The sequence below is a fragment of the Brassica napus genome, chromosome C1 (assembly GCF_020379485.1).
Source record: "Brassica napus cultivar Da-Ae chromosome C1, Da-Ae, whole genome shotgun sequence".
Lineage (NCBI taxonomy): Eukaryota > Viridiplantae > Streptophyta > Magnoliopsida > Brassicales > Brassicaceae > Brassica > Brassica napus.
Genome location: NC_063444.1, coordinates 22530938 through 22552284, shown reverse-complemented (window position 1 = coordinate 22552284; position 21347 = coordinate 22530938). Strand labels below are relative to the sequence as shown.

General features: G+C 33.4%; 2 protein-coding genes across 6 annotated transcripts; both read right to left on the bottom strand.

The window, feature by feature from the left end:
- Positions 1-5593: 5593 nt before the first annotated feature.
- On the bottom strand, positions 5594-9446 carry LOC106423975. 2 transcript variants are annotated; one of them, XM_022709086.2, is made up of 5 exons: positions 8774-9446; positions 7510-8648; positions 7155-7265; positions 6921-7086; positions 5594-6542 (listed from the first exon to the last, which is right to left on the bottom strand). In XM_022709086.2, exons 1-5 carry the CDS (start codon positions 8997-8999, stop codon positions 5785-5787), a joined length of 2400 nt encoding a protein of 799 aa, XP_022564807.2. In that variant the 5' UTR covers positions 9000-9446; the 3' UTR covers positions 5594-5784. The 2 variants fall into 2 exon arrangements, with proteins under 2 accessions (XP_022564807.2, XP_022564808.2); XM_022709087.2 differs by having other exon boundaries at positions 7510-8645; positions 8774-9442.
- Positions 9447-13656: 4210 nt separating this feature from the next.
- Positions 13657-18211, bottom strand: LOC106424065 (RNA-dependent RNA polymerase 6). 4 transcript variants are annotated; one of them, XM_048746297.1, is made up of 3 exons: positions 18070-18211; positions 17775-17953; positions 13657-17597 (listed from the first exon to the last, which is right to left on the bottom strand). In XM_048746297.1, the coding sequence occupies exon 3, from the start codon at positions 17591-17593 to the stop codon at positions 13916-13918; it is 3678 nt and encodes a 1225-aa protein (XP_048602254.1). In that variant the 5' UTR covers positions 17594-17597; positions 17775-17953; positions 18070-18211; the 3' UTR covers positions 13657-13915. The 4 variants fall into 4 exon arrangements, with proteins under 4 accessions (XP_048602254.1, XP_013720258.1, XP_022565731.1 ...); XM_013864804.3 differs by lacking the exon at positions 17775-17953 and having other exon boundaries at positions 13657-14797; positions 14879-17597; positions 18070-18207; XM_022710010.2 differs by lacking the exon at positions 18070-18211 and having other exon boundaries at positions 13657-14797; positions 14879-17597; positions 17775-18062.
- Between the last annotated feature and the right edge of the window lie 3136 nt (positions 18212-21347).

The following is a 21347-nucleotide window of genomic DNA, read 5'->3' as shown; positions in this document are numbered from 1 at the left end:
AAATTATTTGTACATAGGAGGAAAAAATGAAGAATATAAATTTTCCTCTATCTATGAAGGATGTGACAATTTAGCATGAAATAAACAGAGTTTCTCTTTCTTGCAAGTGATCTTTTGTCGGTTTGATTTGTTATATGATATTATACAATATTTATTAAATAGATAATACATAACAATCGATTTATAGTACATCGTGAATGGAGGAAGTAGAAGATTATTTTTAAAATAGAATAGAACAAAATAATATATTAAATTTCAGTGTGAGAAGTGGATGATAAGAATCAGGAGACGTATGAAAAAATACGATTTGCGGACGAATTAATAGATTTTCTGTAATAGTTGAAGGAAAGAAAAAAAGAAGAAGAGACGTACTATATTGTGATAATAATAAAATAGAATAATATAATATACTGTTTTAAAGAATAATTATATTTTATTCATCATTTGTAAATGTTAAATTTGATGAATATGTATAAATTAACTTATTCATAGAGATACACCAACAAAACACATATTTATCTACTTTAAATCACATTTCTATTCTATTTTCACCAAATATAATTTTATAAAAAAACAAATAATGTTTTACAATGGAATGACCAGATGTGGTAGTGAAAGAGAAGAATCAAGATGCATAGAAGAGTCGGGGGAGGTGTCGCAAGGGTTGGTGGAAGAAGAGAAGAAGTCACAACGAGAGATGAAGAATGAAAAGAAGAAGAGACAGTGGGAAGAGGTGAAGACACCACGGGTGACGATGGTGGTGGAAGCGAAAACGGTGACAATGATAAAACAACTAATTGTGGTGGTGGTGGCAATGCTACATGTGAGATACAATAAAATATTACATCATGTTATATTTCTATTATATCTATTAATAATAAAAATTTCGATTAGTGTTGAAAGGTTGTGTTTTTTCAATATGAAACTATTAGAAAATTCTAACTAATGTTTAAAAATTGTGACTTTTCAATATATAACTATTAAAAATGGTTGTGTAAAAAAGTTTAGATGTGTGTCTTTTCATTTATAAAAAATACATTTGGACTCTTAATTAATGTGAAAGGTTGTGTTTTTATGTAACTATTCCACATGGTTTTGAAAAATTGTTTAAATGTATCTTTTCATTATATGAATGTATTTTTATATGTAAAAGAATTATTTTTTTGTGTCTTTTCAATACGTTAATGCGCGGATTGAATGTGCTCACTAAGCTTCCTAGATCAGCTCTCGCCTTACTCTAGCAATCTTAGCTCAGTTAAGATGGATTCAGAGTGAGATGCAAGCTATCGCTTATGTCTACAACTCCTAGGGAAAGTTCTAGGTAGCTAATCTAGAAACAGACATTAATGACAATCCTAAAGATGAATATCACAACTTAGCAATCTATAGTTGGGGCTAATCCGTCATCCTATCTGAACCCTAAACCTAATAGGTGGATCTATTCAAGCATGAAGTTTGTCACAGAAATCATAGATGAATAGATAAGAAATTGCAATAGATATTATAAAACCAATGGAGTTCCAAGAGGACTCTCAAGGAGTTCCTCCATTCTCTCATAACCTAGAACTATGAATAGAATAAAGCTTAGCCGTCAACACTGGCTTAGAAAACACATAAATAGGGTTTTAGGTCGTCCAAGGGTATTCTGGTAATTTTGTGGTTGCTTCTGGGCTTCAACGGTCATAAAATATTCTCAGCCCATATTCTGGCATCACCGTCTATCGACACCAATACTGTTTCATCGATCGACAGTCCATCTCCTCAACAGCTTCCTATCGCTAGGCAGACTGACTACGCTTCAGTAAAACGAGCATAACTTATGATACAAGATGCTGATTGACCTCAAACCGGCGGCATTGATGTCGATCTCAAAGCTCTATCTTGTGTGAAAAGATGGGCTCAATCTAACGGTGGGAAAGTCTCAATCCATAGCTAAATATTGGACGCGTCTATGCAGTTTTGCACCTCAAAAGACTCCAAAATTACCTTATTTCTTCAGAACGTACATGAACCTGTAAATACTATAAAAAAGACTCCTAAACATAATAATTATATCTCAAAACACTTATATACCATGGCTGAAAGTGGGTAAAATCCATGGTATATCAATAGCTATTTATAGAAAAAGGTAAATAATTTTTGTTTAGTTTAATTTATAAAATTCATCTATTCGATGGAAAATAAGAGAGGCCACAGTTGAACATCTGCAAAAGTTGGAGGGATAGAATGCCACGTAGAACATTTGCTTTTATACATAAAATGAGAAAAATACATAAAATGAGAAAAATATCAGTCTGTGTGCAGTTGTCATGTCTACTACTTTTACTGTTTCAGAAAAACATGAATGCAAAATGGCAAAAGTAAAAGCAGTTATTCTGTCATTGTCATGTCTCTCTTCTCGTACTTCATTTATAACCTAAAAAGAAAGCACCGTCTTATATTATATAAGTTTAATTAATTTTGTCAAATTAAAAAATGGTATATATTTTCCTAATTAGAAAAACATATCTCATTCTCGAAGGTGCAAGTTATTGTTTGGGAAACGACAATATTATTCTGTATCTTGACATTTTTTTTCTTCTGGTATTTAAACTTTGTAAATTAAAATATATTTCATCCTTTTAGACTAGGAACTACTTTATTTTCCAGGATTTAATTGAACTAAATTTTACCAGGGTTTCATACTTTTGTTAACAAAATCAATATTTAATGAAAATTATAATCTTATACATAATTTTGTGATTTTTAAGTTTTGTATATAATTATGTTCAAATTCATGTATATGATTATTTTAATTTTTCCTAGGTGGTTTTATTATTAGGTTTTAGAGAGGATTCTAATCCACGCTTAAACATAATTTTTAATTTTTTTTTATGTTTTGCCTAAAAATTAAAGTATATAATAAAATCCATGAATTTATGTTAATTTGATTATAATTACTCAAGTTTAATTTTATAACTTAAAATAAAAATAAATAAATTATTTACTATATTTAGTATTTGCTCAATACAAGAGTAGATGACAAAAAAAAGTTATATTAAATCTCGGAAAGCAACAAAGGGAAAATTTCATGTTTACCACTTTCATGGTATCATCTTTCATCTTTACCACCACTAAAGGAACATTTTCAAAAATATTTTCTTCATTAAGTGGCAAAATACTCTTATACCCTTGTTCTCTATATATATAATAAATTATTATCTAAATAAATAAATAAATAAATAATTTTTTTATGTTTTCGAATTATACTTTTTCAAATTCGAATTTTTTTATAAACCTTTTTTTTAAGTTCTTCGATTTTTTTTGTTATTTTTTTAAATTTTCTTTTTGAAAATCGAAAATTATGTTTGAAACTATGTTTTAAATTTTTCTATATATTTTAAAGTATATATTTATATATTTATTAGAATCTTAAATTTCATATTCCAAAAATTCTACCCCACTCATCAACTCTAAACCCTAAGTCTAGATTAGTTAACCATAGGGGTATAATTGTCTTTTACCCTTCATTAAAAGTGAGGGCAAAAGTGATTAGTGTAGACATAAAATATGATACTATAAATGTGGTATTTGTGGCAATTTTCCAACAAACATCTTCATTGTTTATATGGACACGGAGTTATCAATTTGGTTCACATAATTTTAATTAAGTATGTTATGTTGATGACAAAAAAAATTATTTGCTGTAATCATTTAATTATGCTTATAAAATTTATAATTTGAAATATTCTAGAAATTTAATTTTCTATAATAAAAGTTATGATTTTTTGCCTAAAAATTAAAGTATGTAATAAAATCCATGACATTATGTTAAACATAAAAAATAAAATAAAATTATTAAATATATTTATTATTTGGTGTAATCATTTAGTTATGTAAATGAAAACTGAATTAATATTAATTTATAATAAATATGAAATTATATAATTATTAAAATATATAATTTTATGTAAAATAATATATATATATATATATATATATATGTTTAAAATAAAAAAAGTTCAAATGTTTCACTGAAATGAAGTCTTAGAGAATTTATAGGAGTACTAGTATCATCTCCGTGCTATGCACGGGCATTATTTTTTATAATTTACAATGAAAATAATATATTTTTAAGATATAATTTACAATAGAAAGAATGTTATTTCTAAAGTTATATTTATCAGTAGAATTATGAAAAGAAAAATTCACTCTTTATATCTTACAATAATCCAAGATGAACGTTTTATCTTAATCCTTCTTCCAAAACCAGGAAAATATCATTACATATGAAAAATAAGATCGAGGAAAGCATATATCTTGCATTAGTACAGTTAAAATACTAACTTTAACTGCAATAATTCCCATTTGTATACTCTTTTATATATATTTATTTTCATTGCTATACTTACTCAAAGTTTTTTTGCTTCTATCTATAAAAACAAAAAAAAAGTAATTAAAAGTATATATATATATATATATATATTGATCTGAAATTAAAGAAAATAAGATCTTACAAACACACAAATAAAAGTAAGGAAATCTTACTATCAAGTTTGATCTTGATCTAGATAGTAGACATGAATCTTTTTGTTTTCTCTAATCCCTGACTTTCCATTTGTTGTGGTGTTTTGCATTTTCGGTGTTTTATGTTGAGACCATTTTAATCCTTTTTCCTGAACTATCAGTCTATCACCACTGTAACAAATAAACCCATTCCAGCAAATCGACAGTTGATTAGTCTTTTTTAATTATGTTATTGACATGTTTTGTTTATCCTGTCCTTCTGCAGTATCTAGCTTTGGACAATGTCTAGAATTGCAGAAAAAAAGAGAAAAGTTATATGTAATTAAAAGATAAATGGTTCATGAAAGAGGTTATTTGAGCATAAAGAGTTTAAGCGTTTTTATTTTTACTTACCTGGACTTTAACCTTCATCTTACGACTTCGAAAATGTAAATCCATAACGTATTGACGTTCTTTTTCTCGTTTCCTTGAAAGATTCTCTTGAAAATTATTGTTGTGCAAGTTTGACCAAAAACTACTTCGATTTGAATCTGGAACTGCAATGGTTTCAACATTAGAAGTTTTAATATATCTGGTTAGAAGTTAAAATTTTAGAAAGAATCAATGGAGTGTTGCAAAGAATTTAAGAATTTACAATTTTGAATGCAAGCAGAAATGAATGTAAATATATGGCATTATGAGTTAAATCGATTACCAAAAAACCTATGATTAGCAGTTTTAGGATCGTGGGATCATGGTACATAGTGGGAAATATAAGGATTTTTTTATTTTATGTAGAAAAAGAGAAAAAAAGCTAATATACGAAACAAATTTTTGCATTTAAATTATTTTTGCATTTTTATTTTTCTTTTAAATTGTAGAACATATTCCATATGTCAAAATCTGATAATTGACTTGTGCTTTAGTATATAGATGATATTGTTATTTATTTTATTTTGGAAAGTCTTTAATGTTTATGATTTTTTATGAAAAAGTTTTAACATAACAAAATTATATTTAATGCAATATTAAATTAAATTTGCACTATGGCAAATATAGTACCAAAGTTATTTTCAAAATAGTAATTGTGTTTTATTAGTATATATACTAGCATTATAAACAAAGTAATTTTATAGGACGTTTTAGTGTAATAACACTGGTGTATAGAAATGAAAAGATTGGCTCACTAAGAGAAGAATAATACGCAAAAGTTTCAATTAGTGTTGTTCCACATAGCTTTTTATTTATTCACTACCCATAAAAACGATCGAAACTTCTTATCCAAGGAAGTTGCAGTACTCAATTATCCTTGCGGACATGTTCCCAATCCGAGGTCGGGCTCTCGTAGCCTTCGCCTGATGCAGATGGTTCTTCAGTATTGGCACACGTCTCTTTCACAGAATTTCCACCTATTATCATCATCGACTCCCAAAGATGGTCACAAATTTGTGTCTTGTTTCTTGGCTGCTCCTTGTCAGAATCCGAATCTGTGTCCAAGCGGTTGAGAGATTCCTGAACTTGCTCAGCTTCCCGGCATTTAAGTATCTTGAACCTATCCATGACATCACTCATTTGGCTGCTCCTGCCAATATTAGCCACCTCAGAAGCTTCTGGATTTTCCTCCTGATCACCAATTCTTGCCTCTGAGCAGTTCTGAGACATGAGTTTGCGCTTTGTTTCTTGCTGCTTCAGAATCTGAAACCTGTCTATAACATCACTATGTTTTTCCTCTGTGGTGAATCCAGGGGATTCCTGCTGTATTGCGTCCGGTATCTTTCTAGAGATTGCAGTATCAGGCTTGAAGTTTCCATGATGTTCATGTTCTAAACCACCCATAAAGCTTCTGGACATAAGTGATAGTACTGCAGAAACGGAATCGGAGTTGAATCTAAAGCTTTGTGGTGCATGACTCATTGTTACTATATCGTTCCCACTATTGCTTCCGTGTTTGATAAGTGAATCAGTCGTTTCCTGCTCTGTACTGTTCATAATGGAAACTGGTTTCTGGGGCTTAAGAAAAGGTTCTTGCATAAAGGTTGATACACCTGCAGAGATCTCTGACAAAAGCAAAAGATGAACTGTTAAAATAAAAACACATGTTTAACAAACACTTTTGAAGGTTATTCGCAAGATGAAGTGAAGGGTAAAGCATTTCTTATACTATATTTATATCTAAAAGCGTAACTTGACTATTCATAAACTTGCTAAACCAATATTGGCTGATAGACCTTCTTAGACAAAGACGCAAACAGCATCCTAATCTCATCTACCAGCATTTTTTTAGTGTTTAAACTGCCTGTGGATTTCTTTTATAAGAAACTAAGCATAGCAGTTGCATCTATGACAAGAGGATAGTGGACAAAATGGTCTTGCAATGCCGCTCTAGTCAATGATACGATCAGAGAAAAGAGATGGTTGGTTTAATAGTTACGAACCTCTATTCTGCATACCAATCTCATTCTTGATGCGACGGTACCGAGCCATGCAAGCTGAGGAACATAAGGCAGCTTCAGTTTCAAGCCAGAGGCTCTTGTACAAGAGAGTTTGTGGGTGGTTTTCTTCACCATCAGGAAAATTGGAAGCAAGTATGGTCTTAATACTCTGCAAAGTTAAGATTCCGAAAATAAGAACGGTTTACAAATATGTCACAAACAATATGTATGTAATACCTGGGTCATCTCATTCTCATACTTATCCTTATCCACTGGCTCTTTCAAGCCAAATCTATCCAATGGCTTGACACTAAACCCTTCACAGTCTTTAGCAACTAAATTTGAGGCCTGAAAAGGGTATCGTTAAGCAAATAACAAGTAACAAACAAGCAATGTGTATGTTCTATCAAAAACAAAATAGGTCCGGAACATAGCACAAATCAAGTTTTTTTCCTACGCTCATGTGAAAAATCCAGTCATCACAAGTGGTGACGAAAAGAAATAAATTATCAGCTCAGAGCATGAAAAAGTAGTTTTTAACTTCTACCTGCGATGTAATTCACAAATTTTAGGGTCGAGCTGTACCACATACCTTATTAAGGTCAACCACGTTTGTACAGAAAACATGCATAGCTTGAGTTGGAATTGATGCTGCCGCTGCTATTGTCTTGTTACCGGTGCTTTTCTTTAAGCACTTGGTGAGATTCTCAACTAGGTTCTCAAGTTGTTCCGGCTTCAGCCAGGTCCCATTGTTGAAGCATTCATAAACAAGCACCTCTGACAGATTATGAATGGCATTAACCACGGAAGTCACTCTTGGACAAGAAGTTCCTTGATCACATAAATGCCTTTCGGGTAATTGACATGTCTTTTCACTGGCATGAACATCTCCACTAGGTTGATTAGCACTACCATCGGAAGGGGTTTTACAGTTGACAGCTGATTGAGCAGCATTTCCGTTATCGGCTGAAGGTCCCTCAGAAGAAGATACCATGAAGCGGTTCCACGATCTATGCTCATCACAATTTAAATCGTCAATAGCATTCTCCAAGGAGGTTTCAGAAACACCATTCTCACTGTCAGCAACAAAAGTTTTTGGCGTCTGATAAAGAGAGGAGACGCCACTACCTTCTCGTTTCTCCGAGGACTTGCTATCAAATTGTGAAGCTCGAGGACTTCTTAAACCTGCTGAGCCAACTGTCTCATTGCGAAGATCTGGGTTCTCGGACAAAGGCTTGACATGATCACCAGTGGCTTCACCATATCCAAGCAACACGTTGAAGTTCACAGGTTCAACAGAAGAACCGGGCAAGCTGGATTGAATATTCTCAGGCGAACGACTACAGACAACATCAGGGAACAATCTCCCATCTCCTAAAGGAACCCCAGTCTGACTTCCATCAAACAGAGCTTGTGGTAAAGCCACAGGAGGACCAGAGACAGCATTCATAGTCTCGAATTTATCATAGCCAGGATGGTATTTTCCGGGACGTTTCTCATCAAAAGCACCGCCAGAAGACAGGATAGGGTAATAGAATGGTTCCTGAGAGTTTCTGATTAGCATGTCTGACACTGGAGCTGAGAATTTATAAGGAATCCGGTCTAAGCGTTGAGTCTCTAATAAATAATCAGTGGGAAGTGGCACATAATCAGATGATGAAGGGTGGTGTAATCCACTCGGTGGTATCATGTATGCATACGAATCTTCACCCCTGGGACCGTAACTTCCTGCTAACATAAACCCATTTCAGTATTAAAACAAGATCATTACCTAGCTAACATGTACTGAATACGAATGAATGAAAATCCTAAAAGCCCATCTCGGCACTTTTAAACAGTGGGATTAAAATAGTTACCGTTGTTAACGTAAAACGATGAACAAGGACCACCGTACGAAGGGTTAGATGGCGATCGGTTGTAAGAGCCATGAGAAATCGTCGGATCAAACCCTCCTTGGGTTAAATTAACCGGATAGGTTGCACGAAACGGAGAAGCAGAAGCCGAAGGATGAGGAGACGGAGACGAAAGCCACAACGGGTACGGTGCTCCGGAGAAACTGCCGTAGCCAAAACCATCTGCCATCGCTTTTCTTCCCCAAAAAGTGGAAGAGACCGTTGAAGAAGAACTAGTGTCTGTGCAGTTATCTTAACTACTCCGAATATATAAAAGTTTCTTAGTGGGCCGTTTAGTGGCCTAACCCTTATAGGGAAACCTTGTAAATTGTAATTATTTAAACAATTTAATTAATTATTACGGTCAAAAAGAAGTGACCAATTAATTATGACCACACATTATTTAAAAATACAGGAAATACCAGTACTATATTTTTTTTTTTTGAAACATTCACCAGTACTTTTAATTAACAATTTACGCGATCATTGTTTGTTTGGTTTCTAGAGTTTTAATTTTGGTTTCTGTTTTTAATTTTTGGGTTTTGGATTTTAGATTTAGATTTTGGTTTTTGATTTTGCGGTAGATTTTAGTCTTTTCTAAAAAGCAATATTGCTGATTTTAGATTTTGGTTTTTAGTTTTTGGGTTTTGCTTTAAAAATAATAAAACGAAAAAATATTTTAATAGTAAAATATGTATTCTGGAAATAATAAAATATAAAATATTGTTACCAAAATACATATAAGCTTATTTAAATTTTTTTTTTTTTAAAAACAGCAAACACAAAATAATAGAATCTATGCTCAATCATAAACTTAAAAATTTAATTCTATGTTTAAACATAAATTTGTATATATATATATATATATATATATATAGATATATACACTTTGTTTTATAAAACTGTACATATTATATATATTGAAATCCCTACATGTAAAACCTTAAGTAGACATAATTTTTCAATAAATTTTACCATAACTATAATCTATATATATTCATTAATGGTTAACTTCAAAAATTTAATTCTATATGTTGAATTTAACCATATATGCAATAATTTTATGTAAAAATTTAGAATTAAATAATTGTTCATAAATAATATTTACAAATTTAAATTAAAAATTTAACGAAAATTAACAAATATTTCTAAAATTGTGGCAAATATAGATCTACACATATGGTCTAGTACATAATAATATTTTTGAATAAACTAAAATTTAATTCTATTTTAAAAACAATGGCAAAAGAATAATATTTATTAAAATATTTTAGGGAAAAACCCTATGATAGCACTAAAAAAGTTTATGTCACAAATATAGAATCTAAGGATCAAAATGACCAAAATGTTTCATTAAAGAGTAAATATACACTTATACCCCTAGGGTTAACTAATCCAAACCTTAGAGTTTAGAGTTAAGGAGTGAGGATTCGAGATTGAGATTTAAAATTTTATAAAATAAAAAATAAATATTAAAAATTTGAAAATAAAAATTTTAAAAATAGTTTAAAAATATTTTCGAATTACAAAAAGAGAATTTGAAAAAAAAATAAAAAAAAAATTTTGAATTATTATTATTATTTTTAAGAAAGTTTGAATTTGAAAACATATAATCTAAAACTGAAAAAACGTATTTTTTAAATATTTTTTAAATTTTTTATTTTTTTTACTTTTTTTATTTTTTTGTATATCTAGGGTATTAGGGTCTTTTTACCTATTAAATAAAATATTTTGGTCATTTTTCTCGTTGTGGTATATTTTTGTGATCAAAACTTGAAAATTGTCTATTAAAGAGAATTGCCCAATATTTTATATAAAAATTAATAGAAATTCTTTTATAAAACAAAAGTAGTTAATAAAGTCTAACAAAAATATTATAATTTTAATCAACAACTTTAATTAATTTTCTATAAAATCTATGATACAAAATATTGACTAAAACATTAATAAATTAACTTACCTTAATAAAACTTTAATTGTTTCAATAAGTAGTGAAGATATTTTTTGAATTGCTTAGAAAAGTAGCGCTTACGTTTGTTTGTGTGCTTTGTAGAATGGTAAGTATAGGTCTTATATGCTACATAATTTATCTAAATTTAATAATATTTAAAAATTAATAATAATTTTTGGTTTATGCTCATGAGAAACAAAAAAAAGGAGATTTTGGTTTTCAGATAGAAAATGGTAAAAGAAATCAAAAACTAATTTCCCTAAAAAATAGAAAAACTACTTTCCTACTTCGGCAAAATCATGACCGGGTAGAAAATGAATTTTAAAAAATCAAAAAGCAAAACCTACTTTTAAAACTCCAAACAATCAACTTCTTAGTCAATTAATCAAGTGGTGGTAGTCTAGTGGCAACCCGATTTAAAAAATTACTATGTACAATCAATCCGATTTAAACAATCAAATTTATATGTTATATATTATTTTTTATTTTTTTCAGAAATTTAAAATATAAATGAAATTAATTTTTTTAAAAATAATCTAAACATTTTATTCTAGGGAAATTGCCAAAAATATCATTTTCAAAGTACCACTTTTCATGTTTACACTGACCATTTTTACCCTCATCTTTAATAAAGGGTAAAAGACATTTATAACTTTTTGATTAACTTTGACAAAAAAAAACATATGGTTAACTAATCTAAACTTAAAACATCAACTCTAAACCCTAAACCTTCAAATCTAAACCCTAAAACATCAACTCTAAGCCCTAAACGTAAACCCTAAACCCTAAATCTGAACTTAAAACATCAACTCTAAACCCTAGATCATCAACTCTAAACCATAAACCATGAAACATCAACTCTAAACCCTAAACTCCGAAACATCAACTCTAAACCCTAGATCATCAACTCTAAACCCTAAACCATAAAACATCAACTCTAAACCCTAAACTTTGAAACATCAACTCTAAACCCCAAATCCTAAACCTTCAAATCTAAACCCTAAAACATCAACTCTAAACCTTAAACGTAAACCCAAAAGCCTAAACCCTATATTTTTCTGAAATTCGAACCCTAAAACCCTAAACCTTCGAATCTAAACTCTAAAACATCAACTCAAAACCCTAAACGTAAACCCTAAACCCTAAAACCCAAAACATTTTCTGATGTTTTAGGGTTTAGGGTTTAGGATTTAGGGTTTAGGGTTGGAGATTTAGGGTTTAGAGTTGATGTTTTAGGGTTTAAGGTTAATTTTTTAGGGTTTAGGGTTTAGAGTTTACTTTTAGGGTTTAGGGTTTAGTGTGGATAGTTTAGGGCTTACTGTCGATGGTTTAGGGTTTAGAGTTGAAGTTTAGGGTTTAGGGTTTATAGTGGATGTTTTAGGGTTTAGAGTTGAAGGTTTAGGGTTTTAGGGTTTAGAGTTGATGTTTCGGGGTTTAGGGTTTAGAGTTCATGTTTCAGGGTTTAGGGTTCGTATTTAAAAAAAAATAGGGTTTAGGATCGATAGTTTAGAGTTTAGAGTTGAAGTTTAATGTTTAGGGTTTAGAGTTGATGTTTTAGGGTTTAGAGTTGAAAGTTTAGGGTTTGGGGTTTAGAGTTGATGTTTCTGGGTTTAGGGTTTAGAGTTCATGTTTCAGGGTTTAGGATTCGTGTTTCAAAAAAAAAAAGGTTTAGGATAGATGGTTTAGGGTTTAGAGTTGAGTTTTAGGGTTTAGGGTTTAGAGTTGATGTTTTAGGGTTTAAAGTTGAAGGTTCAGGGTTTAGAGTTGATGTTTCGGGGTTTAGGGTTTAGAGTTCATATTTCAGGGTTTAGGGTTCATATTTAAAAAAAAAATAGGGTTTAGGATTGATGGTTTAGAGTTGAGTTTTAGGGTTTAGGGTTTAAATTTCGAAATAGTATAATTCGAAAAAAATTGAAAAAATTATTTTTTATTTTTTTGGATTTTTATTTATTTAAATATTTATTTATTATATATATAAAGAACAAAGATATACGAGTATTTTGCTACTTAACGAAGAATGTATTTTTGAAAATGTCCTTTTCGTGGTGGTAAAAATGAAAAGTGGTAACATGAAAGTGGTAAATATATAATTTTTCCTTTATTCTAATCGGAATTGAACACATAAAGATCTGAACCATACCCAAACTGAAATTATAAATACCTGAATGTGGCATAAATCTTCAATCCCAAAGACTCTAACACTGAACAGACCTGTGAACGTAACCCAAACGCCTACTCCTAATTTTTAACTTGAAAACTAAGAATCAAAAAACTATTTCACAACTAACAATATATATTATAAAGAGTATACTTATATAGACAAAAATAAGTATAAAAACAAAAAAATAATTTTTGATATATTTTCATAAAGATAAAATTTATGTAAATCAAATTTTTAATAAACTAAATTATTAGTACAGATTCGCGCGTGGCGCAAATGAATAATCTAGATTTTACTTTTGATGTTAATGCTTTATGAGATTGCGAGTTTATGGGATTGAGAAAAACTACCAAGGAATTAGAGATCCCATAGAAACTTTCATATGTGGTAACTTTGTCGGTTTGGGCTATAATGATTCGCTTGTAAGTTCCTTGAAAGAGAAAAACCAAAAAGAAGAAGGGGACAAGAAAGAAGATGGTGTGGAAGAACGAGTTAATCGATTCAAGCCTATTTCTTTGATTTCTTGATTTTGAAGTAGATGGTGATGTTCAGGCAGAGGTTGCAGCATATGAGAAAACAAAAAGAGAATCACTGCCCCCAACATCTCAAACCACTAAAGTGGTGAGTGTATCTAAAATTTGATGAAAGTGATTATATGTTTCCGTCAAAAATATATGTGTATTGAATACACGTTATATAGTACAAAAATATATGTGTATTGAATATACTTATCTATGAAGCTGAAAAGAGCATATTGTTTAACCAAACCCGAAGCCAATTTTGGTCCACAACATAAAATCAGTAAAATACATAACCACAAGTAAAACCAGTTTAGATGGTAAACGGCAAGCAGTTTGTTTCTCCAATCACATAGAGAGACAGTTTTCACAAGAACACAAAGCACATCCAAAACTAGTTATATAACAAACATTGAAGTGTATCTGTTTCCCGCAGATACATGGCAGAGTGGCCTTACGGCTCCGAACGTTAACTTTTAGAGACGTTGAGAAAGATACTTAGCCAAAGCATCAACAGGTTTGGCCGAGTCCATTTTCATTCCCATTTCCCCTGACCGGACTTTAATTCTCGCAAGATAATCAGCTGCAATCCAAGCAAAGCTCAGCATCACCGCATGACCAGACGACTCACCAGGTTCTTGCAGCTCTGTAGACTTCTTCACCCACTCGGGATGGTAAGTGACATGATACCAAGCTGAAGCCTTTTTCTCATACATGACGTTCTTTTCTTCTTCGCTGAGACTCTCGTGCTCCGGTTTTGTTTCCTCGAATACTTTCCTCAGCTCTTTCTTCAGGGAGTTATAAGAATGCTTCAGTCTTTCTTTCAGCTCGCCTTGTTTGCTACTTGTGTATTTAGGCATGGACCAGATGTGACCCGTCACAATCTCTTCCTCTTTTTGCACCTTGTATTGCCCGAGAAGACCAATTAGCTGCCCGTCATAGCTACATTTGTGACCCCATGCCTCAGGGACGAAATCTTCAAATCCTGGTACTTCGAGATCAGTGTCATAAGGGATGTCACCCGGGTCTGAGTTTTCTTCTGAGGAAGCTTCTGCATCTTCGTCGTAAACCTCTTTTACACGTCTGTAAAGCCGACCCAAGATCTTCTTCGACCTGTAAGTCTGGTACTCTTCTTTTCCCATGAAATCAGGGTAGAGTTTCGGTTTCAGGTGGAAAGGCATTGTCACCAGCTTCCCTGTCTTTGGGAAATCGACTGCTGTGGCAGCTAGTTCCGCCAGTAGCAAACACTCTTCGTCCATGGCTCCATACTCACTTCTATCAGCATGAACGACGTGTGCATTGCATATTGTACCCAAATGCTCATTCGCCATGTTTTTGACAAAGAACTCTATTATGTCCTGTAACAAAACCGACCAATTACCAAAGTCTTTGTCGTAGAAAAGAAAGTAAAACAAAGAAATCATTACTAGATATTGGACCTGGTGGTTGACAGGACGGCCCTTACTGGATTCTTCAGCTGCAGTATATTGCATGGCGGGAAAGCTTGTTCTGCTGGGAGGGATGAGTCTCTGATCCCAAGCCACAAAGTACAGGTCGCCATCAAGGTCACTGCCAGAAGCTTCGTTTGTATGTGGCCTCTCGCCTTTCTGAGGAAAAAGTAGGCAGTCATACATGTGATGCAGCTCGGGTACATCAACAGCTTCTAGAATCCTTACATCCCCTGGGTGAAGACAAGGATTCTTAGCAATGGCTACATAACCTGTCACTACTTGCAGATCTGTCTTCGTCTCCTTAAAACGAGACCCATGTTTGGAGAAACAATTTTCTATAGACGGTTTTGAGACTTGGATAAAGCATTGGCCCTGCTCAAGTATCCCTGCTTCGTCTAAGCAACCCATTAGCCACCTTCCTGAAGTAACAAAAATACGAGATTTTTCTCTGAGACCCCAGAGTTGTGCAATCCTGACTGAAGACAGCATTCCTCGTAGATGTGGCTCAGTCTTTGGTTTGAATCCTGCACTTAGCATGATAGCTGCAGTGTTTCCCTGTTCAGCACATGATGCTGTAAGAACTTCAAATGCGACATCGGTGTCATCAAGGATGCGGTTCAGTTTACAGAGCATAGTTTCCTGCATATCCCAGAATATTTCGTCTGGAACACCAAGCACAGACAGTAGGGTAATTATCTGCCGGTTTAAGAACCCAGGTTGAAACCTGGTCCATGAACAGATCTCCAAGATTGTATGCTTAGAGTGGAACTTATCCATACTGTGTCGAAGGGCTAACCGGATCCCATCATCTTTTGATGGCCAACGAGCAACAACTCCTTTGAAACCGGCGTAACGTATCTGGTAAGCACAAGGGCTGCAGTGCGAATCCAACTTAAGTTTCTCCATTATTTCTAAAGCGAGGTCAGGTGTGATTGTACCAATTCCATCAGAGAAAGTATACCCATTTCTCTCTATTTCTGGAAGCTCGGTGTCAACCTCGTGAGGCATGACATCTACAGTGGCGTATGTGGAGGAGAAGCACAGGCCCATCCTAGCAGCGCATTTTGCCACATTCTTGTCTTTGAACTTCCCCATCCATGTCTTTATATCCGACACTCTTGTTTTCCCGTCTTCAGCGAAAAACCATGCAGAGCGGTCTCTGAGCTGATTGGCCGAGAATGCTAGAAAACTGTATCTTCTACCACATAGTTTAAACCCATCGGTTAATATGGTCTTGACTCTTTTGAAAACGTGGGTCTTCTGAGAGAAAGAGCTTGATGTAAGGTCCTTCACAATCGGAGCAACAAAGTAAGAAAGAACATTTGAGTTCATGGTCTGCATGCTTTCGTCCATGAAAGTTACGCGCAAAAATCTATCAGACAATGCTTTGTATTTCCTGAGTACCCTGTTGGAGAGTTCAACTTCTGGGGGTAGGCAATAAGCTCTGGTTGGAGTAATCGCTAGCCTTCTGATCTCAGAGATATCATCCAACTGTACATGACTCCCTAAAAGCTTTGGATTTTTCTGAATCCATTCCTGAACAAGCTTCAGCCTCTTGTACGCATCAAAAACAGGCCGTTTATAGGTACAGAGATGCTTGAGAGAAGCAATATTGATATCCTTGGGTTGGTTTCTAAGAAGATCAAAGAAGCGCTCAGTCAAGTGAAATTGGTTAAAAACCCCTCTGTGCAGCACCGCATTTACTAGGAACATGATCTCAAAGGAGATTCCTTCCCTGTGGTGAATGCAGAAGAAATGATCTGTAATAGGCTCCCCAAAACAGGGCTCATCACGAATCCTGGGAGGCCACCTCACACGTTCCTCTTGCACTCTCCGCGCCCTTAGATAGTCCAATGCTGTATTCATTTTCTTCTCATACCGAGGAGAGATGAGCACTCGATATGAAAGGCATCGGCCAATTGCTCCAGCTTGGGTAAAATCAGTGGTACGGATCCAAGGGTCATCATCATCCAAGAGATCGACAGGGACAGTTTCATATATATCATCATCCGCTGTTCTGTACCAGACACGGGGTGATGAAGCCAGCTGCAAGAGTAGCACATAGCCATCCAGAGTTCTATACTGCCTGAGTGTTCGTATGTCTCTCACCAATAACTCCAACTTATAATCACAGTTGATCACAGCATACATCATTGTGTCCTTCAAAGAGAAGGCAGTGCTCTTTGTGAAGCAAAATCTGCAGGTGTTGTCGAAAGGGTCTACGAGGAAATCAACCCCTTCAGCTCTCCAAGAGACAAGAAACTCATCCCGGGCAATCAAGGTCCCAATCTCAATCGAAACACCAGTCAGCTTATAAGGTGTTGTCGTTCTTCTTCTCTGGTTAAGTGTGTATGGGTTCTTAGGCCCCAAGCTGACTTTCAAAGGCTGGCCATCGAGGATGAGCTTGGACTGCCCCGCAGCATCCATTGCACGACCTGCAGACTCAGGAACCGCGAAATGGACAAACGCATGAGGCTCCACTCTCTTGTAGCCATCAAATGTGGGGATGTTTGAAGTGTCTGTGATCTCGAAATCAGGATAAGACCCAGGAGGAGTCCAAGAAGTTTTTAATCTGCATCGCCAAACGAGTCCTACTTCTTCTTCAAGGTAATCTGTAAGCTCTTTTGCAGTTGTTGTCTCCCCAAACCCACCAATGCTTACTTGTGTCACAACCGAGTTCTTCATGTTTCCCTCTGACCCCATTCTCCTAAGATACAAAAAAGAACAAACGTTCTGAGTCACAGTAATCAGATCACCAAAAACAAACAATAGTTAAAAAAACACACCAAGAAAATAAGCAGATGCAATGAAAAAGAGATTAGAATCATCATGCATAGACAACCAAACAGGTGATATCATCATAGGAAAGTGAATCCATAAGCACCTTTGATTGTTTATGGTAATGGGGAATTAATAATGCTCTGAGTCACTGAACAAAAACTCTTACGATACATCTCAGATTCTTCTTAATAAGTAGCATTTAACATCATCATCAACCAATGATCAGACAAAGAACATTACAATCATGGCGTTCAAAACCCTAATTCGCTGCTCCCTTAGAATCTAAGTACAAAGAGAAGAAACATCAAATTAAGAGACGATACTGATGGTTTAATTATGCAGATAATTAAAACCCTAACGACCGTACAAAATTATACAAAGAGAACCTGGAGACTTACAAAGTGATATCTCCGATTTCAAGATTGGTAGTGAGATAGGAAGAGACATGGAAGCAACGCGGAGAATAAAAGGACAGTGAGCGATTAGTTTACTTAGTACACTGGAACCGCGTCTTCTACCAGTCAACTGAAGAGAGTGTTGTGTTAATCGTATGATTAGACGTTTCTTTATGGGCTTTTAAATATGGGCCTTTTTATTCTCTTACTTTTTTTTTTCTTTTTTTGGCAACAAGCCTTTTTATTCTCTTCGATTGTATAAAATAGATATAATATATAACAGTCGCAAAATTTTTTTTATCACAAATAACCGAGAAAAAGACCAATCAAATGCTCCAATATACTATTAACTGAAAAAAAAAACAAAATTCTGTGATTTTTTTCCCTCTTTTATTAATTTAATAAAACTTTATTTAAATGATTTTTTTTTGTAAAAGACCTCGAAACCAAAGAAAATTTGCATAACTACGATCCTACCAAGGGTTATTTGCGGACCATTCAAATCCGATCCATAAAATTCAGATCTTCTTCTCTATAATTTCCCAAAACGGTCTAAGTCATTGAGGTTTCACTCTCTCTCACTCATTCTTCAATCGACCGTTATCTCTCTTTTTCAATCATCACATTCTCATTCTCTAGGGGTTTGAAATCGGAATCCTAGTAGAATCAAAACTCTAGTCATGCATCAATATAGGAGGCTTCGTACGAAGAACCTTTCGGTCCCGTTGAATCAAAGCGACCTGAACGAGAAGGAAAGAGGAGAAGGTGAACCCGGAGAAGGCTCGAGTCATGGAGGAATAGAAACGGCCATGGTCCTAAGAACCGTCGTCGAAACATCTGAAGGCGGTGAAACTGGTCAACTTACCGACCTCGTAAACCCTAGCACGATCGACAAATCTGTCGACCCGGAAACCGACAAAGCACATGCAAAAGAAAGTGAAGAAAAATCATAAAATTCAATTGAGAAAGAGGAAGAATCCAGAGAAGAAAAAGACGAATCCAGAGAAAGAGAGGAAGTGGAATCCAAAAAAAATGACGAGCAAGTTAAAGACACAGTCTCGAAGGATTCCGAAGCCCCGATTCAGTACCGCAACATGAAACGGACTTGCATGAAGAGATAAGTAACTCGTAAGGATTTATTAGAACTTCGAGAACTTGGTAAAATTTTATTTGAATAGTATAACTTTAAAGAACTTAGTGAAACTGTAATTGATTAAGATTGTATAACTGTGTAAAACTAAGTAAAACTTCAACTGTTTCGATTGTCTAACTTTGTGAAACTAAGTAAAACTTCAACTTTATGATTGTCTAACTTTGTGAACACAACGATGATAGATGAAGAGAACATGATAATCGATGGCAAAGAATAGAAGAGGGTTCGGGGGTTCTTCTCCAAAAATTTGTAGATAAATCTTTCTCTTTTACAAGATTGCCAAAATCGCTAGTCTCTCTCTAAAGTCTGTTTAACAACTAACGTAGTCCGATAAAAAATAAGAATTGATATATTTCGGTATGTGGCGGCTCTAGGAGAAAAGTGGAGATTTCTAGGTAAAATACTGAAATAATTGGAATTTTTTTTAAAGTATGGGTCTCAAGAGCGCTCTCCATTAATAATAACTAGGATAAGACGTGCGTCTTGCGCAGGGTAAAATATATTTATTAAAAAACTTATGTTTTTATATTGTAAAATCTGATTATTTCTAAATAGATGTGTTCTTGTAGTCAAAATATATTTGGTATTTATGTTTTTCTCAATATAGAATAATTAACTAAGTATAAATATTTGGTACACGTAGAAAAAGAATAGAAGCCCAAATCAAACAATTTAAATGTGATATCATTGATACTCCTATAATCATATATTAAGAGTTGTGAAGAAATTTGATGGTATTTCTAAGGAAAAACTCAACAGTATATATATAGTAGGCATATGTAGGTTTTTGGATTGTTTGGAAAGTTAAAAATAATTAGCATTAATTACCTAGAAACCGTATTTTAGTGTGATACATTGAACCAATATTTATGTAAATTTTCAATACCTACCACAAACATATTTGGCAAGTTTTTTTTAATGGTCGAAATTATAGCTTGGTGACAAAGTATATTATTATCTTAAACTAAACTTACCATATAGAAATTCTTCAAAATTTTGTATCAAGCTTAAAAATTCGGTGGAAGCATTGACTTGGTGGAAAAGTTTCTTATTTATTTAAACAGCCTGGTATAAAAACAATTAATTTAAACTTACCAAAAGAGTTTGATTCTAAATTTGCGTATCACAAAAATTTAGTTCAAATTTTAAGATTTTTATGTCTTCTAACGATAATAATACCAGCAGTTTATGATCTCCTTCGGCTCAATTGAAATTAAGAAGAACATTTAATCGACCTCAATTATATAGATAATCCGAAATAAATAGTTGTCTTTTAATTGTATAGCTTACAAAACTTGAGTATGGATTAGAAATTGATTCTTGATAGTATAATAGACTATGTCTCTTCTGAGTATAGATTGTGTCTCTTCCAAGCATATAATTGTGTGCAGCAACACAGAATAACAATTACACAAATGATATAAAGATTCTCACATCAACAAAGTTTTGAACCTACTAACAATGAACATTTGAAATTCAATTTTGGTTACTGCTCGTTTGTGAATTATTGCTTTGTGTGTTACGAAAATTACAATTTTGTTAACTCCAAGGTTGTCAAATGTGGCGGACAATGCATTGACCACGAAACGAAACTTTCAATTGTTTTGCTTTGCTTTCCTCTCGATAATATTGTTATCTGGTATTGCTCTGTCCTTTTAAAAAAAAAAATCATTATATGCTTTTGTTAATTTGTGCTCTTTTCTCTATGGTGTAGTTAAACTAAAGAATAAACAAACGTCGACAATTTTATATTTAACAGTTAACAAACGCTCAAGTGGTTATTATAATATCATGTTATATTGGATGTCCCATAACCATAGCATCTTCCAAGACCATACTCAGTCCATACACATAGGTGGCTAAGTCTTTGGGATGTTTTTCCTTTCTCTTGTCTTAGTAGTTTTCCTAATCCTAGTTGGTTTAGGTTTTGGATACTTTCCATATTTCTATATCTTGTAATCCTTATATAAAAAGGAACCATATGTTTTATGAATAAATATACAAAATATTCCCCTTAGTTTTATAACACGTTATCAGCACGATAGCCTCTAAAACCCTAAAGCTAAAACCAAAAATCGATAAACCCTAATCCTACCCGGTGAACACCCTAATCCCGATTGCATCCCGA

Excerpts from the sequence above, each read along its gene's own strand:
- LOC106423975 (XM_022709086.2), bottom strand. The coding sequence starts at position 8,999 with ATGGCAGATGGTTTTGGCTACGGCAGTTTCTCCGGAGCACCGTACCCG. Across the intron at positions 8,649-8,773 it reads ATCGTTTTACGTTAACAACG|CAGGAAGTTACGGTCCCAGG; the intron begins GTAACTATTTTA and ends GGTTTATGTTAG. Across the intron at positions 7,087-7,154 it reads ATGAGAATGAGATGACCCAG|AGTATTAAGACCATACTTGC; the intron begins GTATTACATACA and ends TTAACTTTGCAG.
- LOC106424065 (XM_048746297.1), bottom strand. The coding sequence starts at position 17,593 with ATGGGGTCAGAGGGAAACATGAAGAACTCGGTTGTGACACAAGTAAGC.